Source organism: Emydura macquarii, unplaced genomic scaffold (assembly GCF_026122565.2).
Source record: "Emydura macquarii macquarii isolate MOO-44397 ecotype Brisbane River unplaced genomic scaffold, CSIRO-AGI_Emac_v2 contig_3692, whole genome shotgun sequence".
NCBI classification, from domain to species: Eukaryota; Metazoa; Chordata; order Testudines; family Chelidae; genus Emydura; species Emydura macquarii.
Genome location: NW_027133829.1, coordinates 1,116,634 through 1,133,435, shown reverse-complemented (window position 1 = coordinate 1,133,435; position 16,802 = coordinate 1,116,634). Strand labels below are relative to the sequence as shown.

At 39.8% G+C, this 16,802-nt stretch overlaps 1 protein-coding gene across 5 annotated transcripts in view; it reads left to right on the top strand.

Annotated features, from left to right (window-relative positions):
- Positions 1-16,802, top strand: part of ATRNL1 (attractin like 1) — a 944,263-nt gene that overhangs the window by 184,852 nt on the left and 742,609 nt on the right. For all 5 annotated transcript variants that reach the window (XM_067537030.1, XM_067537032.1, XM_067537033.1 and 2 more), the window contains exon 8: positions 1,298-1,553. In XM_067537030.1, coding sequence (XP_067393131.1) covers positions 1,298-1,553 — 256 coding nt within the window. The remainder of the gene's footprint in view (positions 1-1,297; positions 1,554-16,802) is intronic.

Below are 16,802 nucleotides of genomic sequence, written 5' to 3'. Positions count from 1 at the left end.
TTTTCTCCCCATCCCTACTGCTAACCTTTACACCTCCCTTTTTCCATGTTGTTTTCCCCTTTCCCCAGATTAAGTCAGGTCTCAGGTGGTAAGTCCGAGTATGATAGACTTCCTGAAGTCTGTTTGACTGAGACTTCCTCTGATATACCACAGTTTGTTCTGCCTCTGGAGACTTGCTGCTTAATTAGCACTGCTGACAAGTTAGACTTCAACTATCCCCTCCTCTCTGCCCATTATATGACCCCTATTATTACTAGAGGCCAAAAAAGGTTTGGAGTGGGCAGTGAAAGGAAATAGTTGAAGCTCAGTCCTGCTATTCAGCTCTGCTCCACACTATGCTGCTGATATCTGAGCTTCCCTTTCCGTCCATGTCCTTTATAATACTACCCTAGACTGGCTGGGATGCATAAAGCCTGGCTGCAGGAGTCCCAGGTCTAGGGAACCAGCATCTGATAGCCAGAGTACTCTGAAGATCCGCTGCTCCGTTTCTTTCTGTGGCAAACAAACAATCCCTCCCCAAACATTTATGGCCAAGGAATCCTATTTTGGGATTTTCTATATTGTTGCAATGTGTGATCTTTGAGGCCACATGTATACTATGACCTAGTGGAGTTATTCCTAGCTCCCATAGACTTCTTTGTACTAGCTGTCATCTAAACTAGCATGCTAAAAATAGTAAAGTGGCTGCGGTAGTGCGGGCAGTGGTGGCATGTGCTAGCTTCCTTGAGTACAAACTCTGGGAGTATATACTCAGGGTGGCTAACCTGTACTGCTTCTGCCACTGCCTGTGCTAGTGCAGCTAGACTACTATTAGTGTGCTAGCTCAGATGAAAATTAGCGTGGGTATGTCTATGGGAACTATGAATCACACCCCTAGTTTGTAGTGTAGCCATAGTCTGAGATTGTGTCAGGGGATAGGAAGAAAGTTGGAATCTATGTAGATATTTAAAAAAAAAGAGTCACTTAAAATCTTTTAGCACTCTGAAGAGAGAACTGTAGTGAATGTGAAAAGTATCTAGAACATTAAAGTTTGTCCTCGAAATATCCATGTTTGAAATTGATTTTTGTCTTTTTTCACTCTATTAGGGTTTGTTCTTGTGCAATATCCTTTTTAACATTATTATTGCTTTAGCTCAAGGGGTTGTCTAAAAACTGGGCTGATAATTAGCTGATGAACATAGCCTGTGTTTAAATATTTGTAAGAGGTCGTTTACTTACATTCTTATATATGGTGTAGCAATAATGGAGTTTGGATATGATCTTCTTTAACATCACTTTTTTTTTCTAATTTTAATAGGAAGACATCTACATGTATGGAGGCAAAATTGAAACAAATAATGGGAATGTCACTGATGAGCTATGGATATTCAGCATAAACAGTCAAACATGGAGTACCAAAACTCCTGCAGTACTTATACATGGCCAACAGTATGCTGTGGAGGGTCACTCAGCGCATATCGTAGAGTTGGATAGCAGAGATGTTGTCATGATCATCATTTTTGGATACTCTGCAGTGTATGGTTACACAAGCAGTGTGCAAGAGTACTATATCAGTGAGTTCTTTTAAATACTTCCTTTTTGCTCTTTTATTGATGCTTTGTTTCTTGATTTTTAACCAATAACAAACTTGTTAGGTTTAGAAGAATAAAATATATTTGGCAAGCTCAAAAAACTCTTCTGCTGGTCTTTAATTTTCATCCAAGTAGTTCCTTGTTCTTTTAACTTATATAAAATCAGGGTTTTTTTTTTGTAATTGGTGGAGTTTGGTTCCTGTTTTGGGTATACTAGAGTAGACTGGGCATGGCCACAATCATTGTTTGGGTACTTAAAGTAAGGAGAGGGTAAGAACTGGCAATTTTACATATATTGGGTTATGGTGGTGGGTAAGATTTATCATAATTTTCTCAGACGTAAATTGATTGAAAGAAAGGTTTAATAAGTAGCACAGTATACTGTAGTCACCTTAACAGTCTTGAAATTTTTGCGGATGCAAGAATCAATGTTACTGTAATATTTCCCATTCTTAATTTCAACATTTAATAATTATTCCGATTAATATTACTTACAATGGCAGCTACCATAGAAAATAAAATCAATCACAACTTCTGTAAATAAGCTACGACTTCTGTTGTGGTTTCACTAAATCTATCTCTGCTTTCAGATTATTTTATAGTTTACACATAGACAAACTTATTCCCCTCAAAGTATAAACAAATATAAGATAAGATAAAGCTAAATAACTTAATATTTCATTTTGCAGACTTCACACAAGATATTCTTTTACTAGTTAGAATAATATATTAAAATATCCCTTATGATAGATTTTAAAGAATACAGCTAATTAATATATACATTAATTATTTAATAACAGAGATGTGAAGAATCTTGCTTCACATTCTTACTTCTTTGTTTTCTATTGTACTCAACTGAATCCCTAATGATTCTTTCAACAACACAGACGCAGTGATGTTTGTGGTTACTAGATTGAGAGTATTAAGAACTTTTACCAGCAGCTCCATATATAAAGGTTCAAATGGTATTTTTATGTTGGGGCGTTGGATCACAATTGGTCTTTTAACTTTGTTTCATTTTGTGTGTGTGTGTGTGTGTGTGTGTGTGTGTGTGTGTGTGTGTGTGTGTGTGTGTAAATTATGTTGGGTAGGGAATATCTCTTCTGTTGTGATTGGCCAATTTGAAATAGTTCACCAGGTTTGAATTGACTGTGAGTAGCAAAGTCCCTCAACCTGTCTACATTTCAGTGACAGAATGCTTGCATTATATTCCTGGCATAATTTCGGAGGGCCATGTTGACATCTCTTCTAGCAATTGACTGCTTATGACTATTCAAATATTGCAGCCTTTGTCTTCTAAGCTAGCTGTTCCTGTACACTTCTGTAGATTTTAATGAGGAATGCTTACTAGATCATCACATGACAAGATAAAACTAGACAATTTGAATTGCCTCCAAAATCTTGACTATTCGTTTGCATAACATAGTAATAGTTACTACTGAAGTAAAAGTTCATCAAAAATTGCCAAGGATGAATGCCTTCTATTGAAGACCTAATCTGAGAAAAACACAAAATTAAATAAGAAACATAATCATGATAAATTGTAGTTTTCTGAATGATGATTGTTTAACAGTACTTTGAATATAGTGTGCATATATATTCTAAGTATTAAGTACAGAGAACTACCAAACCCATGTTTTTAAAATCTCAGAGCAAATAAAATGTGGTGGTGTTTGGTTTGATTATGAAGTGGTGATGATAGGGACTTCTTGCGTTACTTAGGAATATAAATGACATTTTCAGTGTTCATGGGATGGTTTATTGCAGGCATTAGAGTTGAAATTCATTACTTCTTTCCATTTTACAGCTTCTTTACCATGTTAAGGCTATATTTGTAGTGGATTACAAAAACAGGTTACTATCTACAACTAAGCAAAAAAACCCAAAATACCCTTCAGTCCATGGTTATAAGCTATGAGTGGGGGAGAAACGTATTTTGCTTGGTTGGCAGGTATTGTGGTTCAGAATTAATCTCATTTTTAAGTTTCCTTTCAAAGATATTAGATTATCTGCCAATTATATAAAATATTAATGGGAAAGTTGGTGTTTTAATAGAAAGTATATTCCATTTTTCATTTAAAAAATAATGTAAAGAGTTGTAGCAGTTTAAGATCTTATAAAAACCCATTGACTTCAATGAGACTACTTCTCTGAGGAAGGATTATTCACACAAGCAGTGGTTTTCACGATCTGCCCTGTATGCTATACTTGTTCAATTTCAGCAGATAACCCTCTTGTTTGTTTCACTTCAGTACCTCTTATTTTTGTCCCGCACCAACAGTGAGTGAATTCTGTGGCAAATTTTCCCAGTTCCTTGGCAATTCCAATATTTATTTATAGCTTTGCAACTTTGGGATCATCAAATTCCAGATGGTGGATTGCACTAAGTTTGATTTGCTTTTTGGAATTCAGTAGCTGCAGTCTCCAAAGTTTGAAGGCATGGCAAGGGATAGATGTGTTTATGTAGAACCCTCCTAAATCCTGTTCAGAAAGAAAATTTGTTAGAGAAAGGCTTCTGAACTTGTAAAAAGAAAAAAAGAATGTACCCTTTCCTTTCTTTGCCTATTGCCAAAATTCAGACTACTCTAGAATTTGACATTGTGCTGCTTTCACTGATGGGTGGATGCATTATTCTCTTCAGACAGTGGCTCTTGGTGGTTTTAACATAAACTTTTTTCAAATCACTTGGCACACTCACACTGAAGTAACAGGTCTGATATAAAATTGACCTCACTTAGATCATCTTGAGTTAAACTCTTAGTGACCCAGCATCTCTCCCTCTTATTGATCTTTCTGTAGATTGTAGTAATCAGATATGGGATTCTGGTACATATAAAAATTTTAGTACTATTGCCCTGACTTCTGTGGGCTTTGGATCGGGAACCATATGAAAACTCTAGTTACTGACTTTAGCATATTCTTCTTAACTGGCATCATCTAGGGACTCCCTTGGCTTCTTGTTTGGGTAATGTACTGTGCAGCTCTTTATCACAAATCAGGTTTATATAAAGTGTGCATGTACTCTCACTCTTTCTCAGAACAACACACCAATCCTCCCTGTTTGAGTGCTGTCCTTAGGATAATGTAAAATTAGATACACCTGGAAAAAAAAGTAATTTCTGTTCAGATAGAATAAATTGTGTGTTTTAGAAATCATGGCATTTTGTGCAATCAGATTTTTATTGTGTTGTAGTGTGGGAATATATCTTTGCTCTGGAGGTGATGTGATTGCCTTTAGACTCACTGCAGAAGCAAAGGAGCTTCCTTTTGCCCTTCCTTGCTATTCTTAGAGTTATGGCTTTTTGGGAACCTATAAATCTCAGGAAAGGAGTTTTGTGTGGATGGTTTTACTAACTTGTACCATAAAGCTTTTCTGGGTTAGTCCACAGGGAAATTTATTTCGCTTTAGGTTAGTGATACCTCATAAACTTTCTAAGAATCTCAATGTGAGTCTCAAGGTGAATATAATATTAGAGTTTTGCTTTAGTTGGAGTTTAAAAGAGCTCTTTCTATGTTAGGAAATTTCTGAATAAGTCTCTTCTGGAGCTATTTAAAAAGAACAGAGATTTGTTTGGATTGATAACAGATTGCCTTCTGATTTTAGATTGAAGTGATTCTTCTTCATCTTCGTCATCAAAAGAGCAGACTTTAAGAAACACAGAGAACTGGTAGGCAAGGCCCTCTTGGGAAGAAAATCTAAGGGATAAAGGAGTTCAGGACAGCTGGCAGTTTGTCAAAGAGATAATACTAAAGGCACAACTGCAAACAATACCGATGTGAAGAAAAGATAGGAAGAATAGTAAGAGGCCAATATGGCTCCTTCAGGAGCTCTTTAATGACGTGAAAATCAAAAAGAAATCCTACAAAATGTGGAAACATGGGCAAATTGTTAAGGAGGATTGCAAAAAAAAAAAAAATAGCACAAGCATTTGTGGACAAAATCAGAAAGGCTACGGCACAAAATGAGCTGTACTTAGCAAGGGACATAAAAGGCAATAAGAAGTGGTTCTTTAAATATATTAGAAGCAAGAGAGTGACAAAAGAAGGTAGTGTAGGTTCTTAATTTGGTGGGGAAGGAGAGATAATAATTGGTGACACAAAGAATGTTGAGATATTTAAAGCCTATTTTCCTTCAGTCTTCACTAAAAAGGTTAATGGTGACCAAATACCCAACACAATATTAACAACAAGAGGAAGGAACACAAAACAAAATAGGGGGCAAGTACAGGCTGAAGAATATATAGATAAGTTAGAAGTACTCAAGTCCAAAAGTCATCTGTGGGTATTTAAGGAACTAGCTGATGCAATCTCATAACCATTAGCAATTATCTTTGAGAACTCCTGGAGGATGGATGGGGTCCCAGAGGACTAGAGAAGGGCAAACTCTTTAAAAGAGGACCCAGGGAATTGAAGTTAGACTGACTGGTCTACAATACCTGAAAAGATACTGGAACAAATTATTAAGCAATTTGTGAGCACCTACAGGATAATAGAATGGGAAGTAATTACCAGCATAGTTTGTCACAATTGGTTGAAAGACCATGCTGAAAGAATAGTTATCAATGGTTCACTGTCAAACTGGGAGGGCCAGTCTTATGGATAATTGAGTGGAGAATATATACTTATAGTATTTGTAGATGACACCAAGCTGGAAGGGGTTGCTAGCTTTGGAGGACAGGTTTAGAATTCAGAATGACCATCACAAATTAGAAAATTGGTCTGAAATCAACAAGATGAAATTCAATAAAGACAAGTGCTAAGTACTTCACTTAGGAAGGAAAAATCAATTGTACAACTACAAAATGGAGAATAACTGGCTAGGTGGTAGCACTGCTGAAAAGGATCCGGGGCTTATAGTGGGTCAGAAATTGAATAGGAGTCGTCAGTGTGATGCAGTTGCAAAACAGGCTAATATAATTGAGGTCTATTAATGGGAGTGTCGTATATAACACACAAAAGATAATTGTCCTGGACTACTTGGAACTGCTGAAGCCTCAGCTGGAGTATTGTGTCCTTGTGTCCAATTCTGGGCACCATACTTTAAAAAAGATGTGGACAACCGTCCTTAGTTCTTTCTCTCCTGCCTTGACCCCAGATGGAACACTAGTATCTCTGCCTTGAGCGTACTTGGCCTTTCTCTTTACTTCTGTTAAAGTTAGTTTAGTTTAGTGTTGTTGTTAGTATAGTTAGTTAATTTAGCTGAGTGGGCTGTTTTTCCCTCTCTTTTCCCCTGGGAAGTTTGTCTTCTCTTGGTGGGGTATGTGTGGTTCTCCAGGCTTCAAACATTGCCTCTCTTGCTGAGAGGCTATAGTGGTCAGCAACAGATACTCCAAGTATGTTTGTTGAGTGGGAGAGTCCTATATCTCCCAAAAGTGCTCCCTTTGTTTAGCCCTTAAATCCAGAGCTAGGAGGAACAGGGATATAAAGCTCAGACTGTTGCCAATGGAATGTTCACTTCAACCACCCTTTGAGACAGGTCAGGAGACCCTCCAACCTCCATACATCTGTCCCCAGATGGGCTCAGAGTCCCACCACCTTGACACATACTTCCCCTAAGAAGGGTAAACCTTTGGAACACTCTGGGAAGATTCCTGGAAAAGAGAAGCTTGGACTCTTTATCTAGTGAGCCAGTTCCAGAAAAGACCAGCTTGTGTCCTCAGTTTCCAAGGGTGTCAGGGAGCCAAGGACTCTTCCTTTGATACTGGCAGGCCTGCAAAGTCCCAGAGCTCCAAGGAGAGGGAAACATGGCTTCTATAGAGCATCTTTACCCTCCACTAGTGAGGAGAGACATGAGGTACCATCTAGTTCGGCTCTGTCATTGGCACTGAAGTATTCTGCTCAGCCATTGGTGCTGTCACTCGTCTTAACTCAGCCATTGCTACCAATGCAAGTAGCTCAGCCAGGGGTGCCTGAACAAGTGGTACCCTCGGTACCAAGCAAACATCAGTGTCCGACAAGGCCAGTGGAATGCTAAGGATTACTGGTACCATCTGCTCCAGCCATGATGACTTTGGCTATGATGTCTGTACCAGGGTCATTTCCGGTGCCGCAAGAGGTTTAATACTTGAGGGATTTCTGTGTCAAACGAATCAGAGTTCCCACTGCTGTAAATTCCAAGCATTCATGGTATTGAGGCCCTGATCTCTGAGTGGCCACTCCCTGGAACAGGACTTTCTTCCATCTTCATTGACTCTTACCCACCCCCAGAGGATGTGGAAGAAGATGAGCACTCCCAGACAGTCTTCTGGCTTTCTGTTAGGGGTTCTCCTATATACTTCTTTGGGAACCCCCCCTCATGCAGGAGGGACATCATAGTGCATCAAGCATGGTGTAACCAACCCTGTATTGCCACCTCTTTTCTCTTGTTGACCACCGCAGTGGCTATATTGGGACCTGTGAGCTGCCTATTGGTAGCAGTTTAATAAACTGCTGATACAATCTATGCAGGAGTCCAGGATTCCACGTTCTCCCTCTACTCTTCCAGGTGAAGAAGAGATGTTGAGGAGTCGGAAGCTAAGGCAGATGAGGAAGTCACCCCTGAAACTCCCATTTTGTCATCAGTGCTGGATCAGATGCTTATGCTTCACCTTCCTTTCATCATTGATGACTGCAGACAATCCCAGGACCTGATCAGAAATGTAGAAGGTACCCTGCAGATCCCTCCAGAGGAAGTCAGACCATCAACACAGGTTGCTTGACACTTGCAGTCAGCAACACCCTCCAGTGTGGTGCTATCTATTAATGAGGCTTTACTGGGTCTGGCTTAAATGGTAAGGCAGACTCCAGCTACTATTCCACCAATGTGCAAAAGGGCTGACAAGAAGTGTTGTTTGCCCCTGAAGGACTGTGACTTTTTATTTTTCCATCCTCTATCTACCTATCCTCATGGTGGATTCTATGAATGAGTGGGATAGACAGCACTTTTCAGGGGCTACCCCTGATGACAAGGACCTCCTTGGACAAAAGTCTTACTTGGCAGCAACCTTGCAGTTTCATATCACAAATTATCAGGTGGTCATGGCTAACTGTAACTTTACTAATTGCAGCAAGCTGGTGGCCTTTATAGAACATCTACCATAGGATTGCAGGGAACAATTCCAAACTACTGTTGCTGAGGGTCAGCTATTGACTAAAACAGTTCTTCAAGCATCCTTAGATGCTGCAGATGCTCCTATCAGATCCATCTCCATGGTGGTGGTTATGCTCAGGGCATCCTGGCTCCAGGTTTTGGGGTTTCTGGAAGAAGTCCAAAATACAATAGAGAAACTTCCCTTTGATGATCATAAACTCTTCTTGGAGACTATGAATGATTCCCTGCACTTGCTTACGGACTCCAGGACTCTTGAGCATTTATAACCTGCAAGCAAGAAGCATTTCAGTAGATCATAGACTGCCCAGCAATCATGCCCTGCTCAGTTCTTGGGATACAAAAGACCCCCAGAAAGAGACAGGTTTCAGAGGACCACCCAGGTATCATCTAAACAGTAGTTTTGATGGGTTTGTCAAGGGTTCGAAAGTTCCTGTTCCTCTGATTTTACACTTGTGCCTTTTAGGCCACCTCCCCTCCTTTGTGGACCACACTGTTGTTGAGCTGGGATCAATTCACATACCCACAGCTGGGTACTCAATAACCGTACCAGTGAAAACTAGGATTTAATTTTTTCCATACAAAGCTATTTATTGGAAAGCAGGTATCACTGACAAACAGAAAAAGCTATGAAGTGCCTCTCCTTAATAAGCCTCAATTCCCCAAGCATACCTCCCCAGTAACTATGCTGGCCCCACATAGTACCTTAATTAGCAAACAAAGAAGATATAGATACCAATTCTAGGTAGAGACTGTTTCCTTCCTTCCTTCCTTGCCCCTTCAGGTACTTGGTCTGTTTTCTCAGTTCCTCGAAGCAGGGTGTTGGCTACCCCAAGACCCTCTGGTTCTTCCTCTTCTTCTTCTTGAGTACCTGATCTGTTTAACGGTCCCTTGTGATAGGGTGTTTGGCTACCCTGATACTCTCCAGTTCCAAAGTCCCTCTTCAGGTGTTAATTGGGGTTTCCATAAGGCATGTGATATTCCCCAGTACTTATACCCTTTTCCCAAAGGAGTCACATGTCCCCAAAATATGCTCTGCTATCACTTATTTAGCATATCATGATTATTTATAACTTGTTTTTCTAATTAATTTTGGGAGGGACAACAGGGATTGGCTGATATATACATATTGTCAAATATTCACTAGGGCACCTGATATCGTGCTGTTTTACAGGGCCATTTGACCCAGGTCACTTAGTCCCACATTCACCATTACTCATCTCCACGTGTACATACTAGGCAAACTGGCCATTGGCTGATCATGAACGTTGGTCTGTCACATCAGCACAGCAACACACACAAGGCTAGGATAAACATTTATGGCTTATGTCAGTGCCAAGTGCAAATTCTGTATTCTTAGTGATTTGCCATACAATCTGTCTTGTGCTAAGAGGTCTTGTTCCCAGAATTCTTTAGCACTCAGACTTACCAGGCTTTACCAGACTTATGTCAACCACAGTGATTTATAGTAATTTAGTACTATCCTCACAACTTTCCATTTCCACCAGGCTTTGAAGCGGATCACCAGAGACCAATGAGTCTTGGAGGTCATAACTTCAGGTTACACCATCCAATCTTTGAGCCTTCCTCCGTTCCCTGTCTCTCTTCAAGGATCCCTCTCATGAGCTTCTACTAAGGCAAAAGGTGAACTTTCTCCACTGAGTTGGTTCCTTCCCTTTAGAGGGGCAAGGGGTTCTACTGAAAAAGGACAGAGGTTGGAAGCCAATTGTATTTCTAAGGCTACCAAACAAGTTCATGAAGCCCCAAAAGTTCAGGATGGTAGCTCTCTCAATTAGAATTCCTGCTTTAGAGGAAGAGGGTTGGTTTTCGTCCCTTGAAGTACATTTTTAGTGTAATGCAGTGAGAATTAAACACTAGGAATCCTCATGGAGAATTATTCTTCTAAGATTTCAGGGAGTTGTCTGTGTGACTTCACCTGCTCGTCTCTTTTTTGCTGACTGTATGCGAACCATCTTTCAGTATGATTTTACTTAATGAGCATAAGCATTTAACCATGCTTTAGACTGGATCAGTCTTCTGGAAATTACAGTGGCAAAACTGGGTCTGAAATGCCTGATTCTATTTGACAAGGATGATCAGGATGGGGGCAGGAGTTAACCTTGTCCATGTGTTTAATACTTGATATACTTAATTATCTTAAAGTTACTGTAGTGGTTTATCTATGCACTTGGAGAAGAATGTTTCTGCAGTGTGGAACTCTTTGGAAAACTGTTAAAAGTTTTGACAGACGATATCAAGTTCTTTAAGATTCAAATTACAAGAAGCAGCTATCTGGAAGCCCAGACTACGGGAGTGGGGAGTGATTTCCTTATTTGGGTTTTGGCTCTGAAAACTCTTCTAACTAAAATTTCAAACTGTCCATTCAGTTCGTACGATTTAAATATAGGGAATAAAAAGTCGTGTCTCTTCCTCTATTTTTCAGAGAGCTCATACTGTATTTAGACAGGAGATTTATTCGGAGAGTTTACCATGCAGAATATTAGTTAAACAAGACAAATAAGAATACTAAAAATAGAATCAAATTGTAACACACTTGTGCAATCAGCAGTATCTTGTAGGTTGTTCCAGAGAAATATTTACTTTTTCCCCTGAGAGGTTAAAAAGCATTTTACTAGGCCTGTGATATGATAGGCAAGTGAAGAGTATTAGAGGGGTAGGATTTTTCAGCACATCTACTCCTATTTTTATCTAACTTGTATAAAGTGTATTTATTTACTAGTAAGCACTGTGTAGCCTGCACCCAAAATGTGAAGTAATTGGTATAGATTTCTAAGGTGCTCATAGACACGGTCCTCAATAGTTCAGTGATATCCAGCATTTGGTTTGGGGTGTGATGCAGACCAATTATATTGTATTATCACCAGAAGGGTATATGTCCTAAATTTCAACATTAGTTAAGAGCAAAATAAGCCAACACAACATAGTCTGCTAGCTAAGTTCATACATTATAATTCACCAGAGACGGATAAGAATAAAGCTGCTGTCATCCATCCCATGGGAAGTGATTTTATTGCATCTGCCTCTTCCTCAAAAGATTTAACCTGTTTAAGAAGGTAGTACCCAAAAAATGTGTGCTGAAATTTGGATTGCAACTTTATTGGGCTTAAAGTGTTGTAGTTTGCCACCAATCAGACAACATTTGTTTTTCTTCTGTAAAATCAGCCCGTCTACCTATGTTAGGTGAGATACAGGAGAAAAATGGACTCTAACGTAGCCTTTAAGTTAAATTGGAGCCAATATATGCCACTTTGTGGTAAGTATGGTTATATAACCTTTATAATAGCAGCCATTGTGGCTTATCAGTTAGTAAACTTCTGCTCTACATAGGGGAAACCTTGCCCCACCTTTCATACTTTAGGCTGGGATTTTCAAAAGAGTGTTTGGGAGTTGTGTCCAGCTCCTATTGCCTTTCATAGGTCCTTTTGAAAACTCCCTTAGGCTTTATTGAAAATCCCAGCCTTAAGGCTTCTCCAGCAAGTGTTTCCTTCCCATGTGCTGCTGAGGTGGTCTATTAAGTCATCATCAGAGCTTGGGTCTTCTTCCTAGAACTAGGAAGACAAGAAGAAAATTAGATACAGCCCTGGAATGAGTCTAAGTTGAAATATAATATTGGCCTCTCATCCTGCCTCCACTTTTTGACAAAGTGAGAATCAGTTACCCTGCATACCTTTTAAATACATGAATGGAGCTGAATTGAAAGTGTAGTCTTGAGAACACATTGCAGAGTAAATGAAGGACTAGCAGTTAAGAAAAATGGGTTTTATTTCGAGCTGTGTCATTGACTTAAGATGCAACCACTGGCAAACTACTTAACCTCTCTGCTTCACTTATCCCATTTGTAATAGTGGTGAAATCTTTGTAAAACACTTTGAGACTGAGGGATTAAAAGCAATCTCTCTTTTTTGCCTTCGTGTTGTCCCATCACTCGGTTGGTGGCTCTTGTTCTTTGTCTCCAAGCATTCTTATCCAGTGTTTCTTCTGTGACACCAACTTTCTTCATATCCTCATTGAGAATCTTGATCCACCTGTTTTTAGATCTTCTTTATGGTCTTTGTCCTATGGCTTCTAGCTCTTGTACTCTCTGGCCAACATATCCCACACGTCACAGTCTCACATCTAACCATCTCAGTCGATACTCCCTCATCTTTTCTGTGATGGGGGCTACCTGCATCATGGCTCCTACCATTTCAAAGTGTATCAGCTCTTGTCTTAACCAGTGTCCACCTGAGCATTCTAATTGCAGTATTGTGAAGTAGCTTTTTTTTCTTTCTTCCTCACTGGCCAGCATTCCAACCCATATATCATGGCTGGCATAATCATGATCTTATACACTTTGTTCTTTAGTTTACTTGGCATATTCTTATCACAGAGAATTCCTGTCATCTCCCTCCATTTATACTAAGCACTTTTCATGCGGCTCTTAACATTCACATGCACGTTCTCGTCAAGGCTCAACACTGAACCGAGGTATTTAAACTGTTGCACAAACTTTAACTCTATGCCATCTAGTTTTACTGACTTTTCATTGTTCCTTTCAGTGAAGCATTGCATATATTCTCTCTTCTGTCAATTGATTCATAAGCCATTTTCTTCTAATGCAGCCTTCCATAGTTCTAGGTCCCTTTCCAATTTGTATTTCTCTTCATTGCATAATGATATGCAATAATAGCAATATAGCTAAACAATAGCAATGGGTTTAAGGCTGATTTTTGATATAGACCTACTCTTACATTGCATGACTCACTGAAGCTGCAGCTGCATCTCACTACCAGTGTGCTACCCTCATACATGTCCATCATATTCTAGCAAATGTCTCCAGTGGATTTTGCCCAACTGCAGGCACCACCATAACAACTCTCTAGAAACTCTGTCATAAACCTTCTCTAAATTCACCTAATGTATTTCTTGCATTTCTCCTTGTACTGCTCGTGCAGTATTCGAGCTGCAAACACTGCATCCTTTGTTGATCTTCCTGGCATAAACCCAAATAGGTTGTTGCTTACTTGATGCTCACCTCTACCCAAAGTCTTCTCTTGATAATTCTTTCCAACTGTTTTTATTATGTGAGTCATTGAATATTACTTCATTCTAGCACATCTCCTTTATTCTTGAAGATAGTTACCAGTGTGCTCTTTTTCAATTTTTTGGATATTTTTCCAGTTGTGACATTCCCCTCTGAAATCTGGACTGGTATATCTCCGTGTCACCCCAATCCCTCTCTCCCGGAGCCCATCTCACACTTGCCCTGCTATGTGAACCACCCACTCCTGGGTCAGTTCACTCACATTCTCCTGCAGATAAGTGGCTCCAATGTTAATGAGTGAGTGCTTTTGGCCAGCCACTCGTGGGATTGTGCAATAGAATGACTCCCAGCCGCTATCCCCAGTCCCAGATGAAACCTTAGGAACTGCCATCTTACAGAGTTCAATGCTTCCTATTGAACTCTGAAAGGTCATAGGTTAGTCAATTTATCAATGAAATTGATATGCACCAGCTCTGTCACTCTAAATGAAGTCTCTGTACACACACAAACCACATGCACTGCTTTAGATAAAACAAACAAACACAGGTTAAATCTTTCTGTACTTAATATAGTTGTTATAAGACAGAATAATATGAGTCAGATTGATCAGGAAGAAATAAAAAGTTAAATCGCATTCTAAACTAAATGTAACACTTCAGTAGCCTTGCAGTCCTTTTGTTATTTTACCACAGGCTGGTTGATTGGCTTCCAGGCTCTAACCAGGCTCTCCCCTTCCTGTGTTCAGTCTTTCAAGTTGCTTGATGTTGCTTCGTAGATGGATTCCAAGAGAGAGCTCCAGAGACAAAAAAGCCTCTGCCTTTAACATGTTTCCTCGTCACCCCCTAGAGTCAGGTGATCGGCCATGTCCAGCAATGGGCATGGTTTCCTCCACTTGAGTCAAATGAGCATCGCCTTATCGGATGCTCAGGCCAGTCCATTGTTCTGTATGCATGACTCCGGAAGGCGTGAACTCTCACTGTGTTTTGTGTTTGCCTGGATCTATTCAAGCCATGTGAGAGACATATTTGGGAATATTACATAGCCGAGTTTCATAACTACACATGTGACATTGCAAGAAGCATACTATCATAACAATAATATTCAGTATGTTATGAGCATTCCAAAAACACTTTACATGACTTACATTAAACAAGACACACTTACACTATTAGGGTGAACATGAATGATACACAAATCACACCATACGGGTGTATACGGGGCACAGCGTGTCACATCAGTACAGAGAATTAAGTCATCACCACCACACCCTCATGGCCTAGTGCTCTAAGTACCTCAATTGGTACACCATCTGCTTTTCCAAATTTCATCATCTTTACTGCTGTCTGAGTGCCCACCATGATGATAGGTCTTGTGTGGCTATTGCTTATGCATACTTCCCTCAACTGTTTCTTTGCATTCTTTTCATAGAGCAGTTTCTCATAAAATCACTACTACCTCCTAATGACATCACTGCCTTCCACCAGTATTCTTCCATTTTCTTTTCTGACACACTTCACTGCTCCCAAATCCTCCATGCTTCTTTGCCTAATCTTACCTTAATCTACATTTTCTTTTTCTCTTTCCTTTGTTAGTAGTCCTGTGTATGAAACTTTAAATGCCTGACTCTTCACTTCCACAACTGCTCTTTTTGCCATTTTCTTTACCAGCTTGTATTTCTCATAACTTTCCACCATTTTTATTTTCTGCAATTGCTTAAATCTCTCCTTCTTTTTCTTTACTGCATCTTGCACATCACTGGACTACCACATCTTCTTGTTATGAAATGTACCTTCTTTTGTTTGGTCACAGGTTTCTTGTGCACTTTCTGTGATACGTTTGGATGTTTTTCACCAAATCTCATATCATAGCTGGTTTGGTCATTGTCCAACCATTGTAGAACCTCATCCTTACATCTCAGACTGACTTCCTTACCTGCTGGCCTCCACCACTTTATTCCACAATTTGTCTTTTGCCCTTCAATACCCTTTTCATCCAGAAGTCTGTTACAAGCCGTCTGTGTTGGTTTAACAGTCTACTCTCCTGGGATCACTTTACAGTCTCTCATATTTTTTAGATCTCCTCCTTTTGTCAGGAAGTAACTGATCTGGGTCCGGTTGGCACCACTCTTGTATTTGAATAGGTGCTCCTCCTCCTTTACGAAGTTTGTATTGCTAACAGTCAGGCCATGGCTCCAGCTAATGCTAAGATATCCTCACCTACTACATTTCTGGTTCCAAAGCTTTATCCTCCCTCAGTCATCATAGCCCTCACTGTGTTCTTCTAAATGTCCATTGATATCTGCTATGCCAATCAAGTATTTAGCTTGTGGTACTTCTCGTATCACTTGTTCAGCGCTATCTGGAAATCCTCTTCCTACTCAATCGTACAACCAACCTACAGCATGTATACACACACAAAACTAAATATATAGAACCCTACACTAAATTTGTATCTGCTGCTGATCCCTGATCCACAGACGTGATCTGCAGATATCTGTATCCGCAGATATAAAGCAGATATCTGCAGATTTGCAGGGCTCTATAATATGTTCTCTGCTGAGTGCTATTCTAACTTTGATGAGCCGGTCACTGTTCCTTTGGATGTCTACTAACTTATTCTTCAATATTTCTGCTATGATTAGTCTTGCTCCATTCCTCATCATTACTGAACCATGAAACATTATCTTGTATCCTTCCCTGATGTTTGTGGATTTCAACCCCTTCCATTTTGTCTCTTGTATACAATGTACATTCTTCTCTTCAGAGTTCCAACTACTTCTCTTGATTTCCCGGTCATTCTTCCCAGGAGAATCCAGGAGATCCAAACACAGTTCTTGGGCTTGCTTCTTGCTGTATGTGCCCAGAATGCTGTAGTTTGTTTCCATTTTTCACAACCATCAGGTGAAGTGATCACATGTTTCTTCTGGAGGATTCCCTGGCATTGTATTGATATACTCTCTGAAGACAAAGAGTCACAGGGCATCTGTGATTAGCACAACTTTTACAAACTGACTGGCTAGATCTGATGTTCTTGGTTTGCAATTGGAGTTCCATCTCCTAGGTGGACTGCCTACCATGGCTAATGAACCCCATCTCCTGGA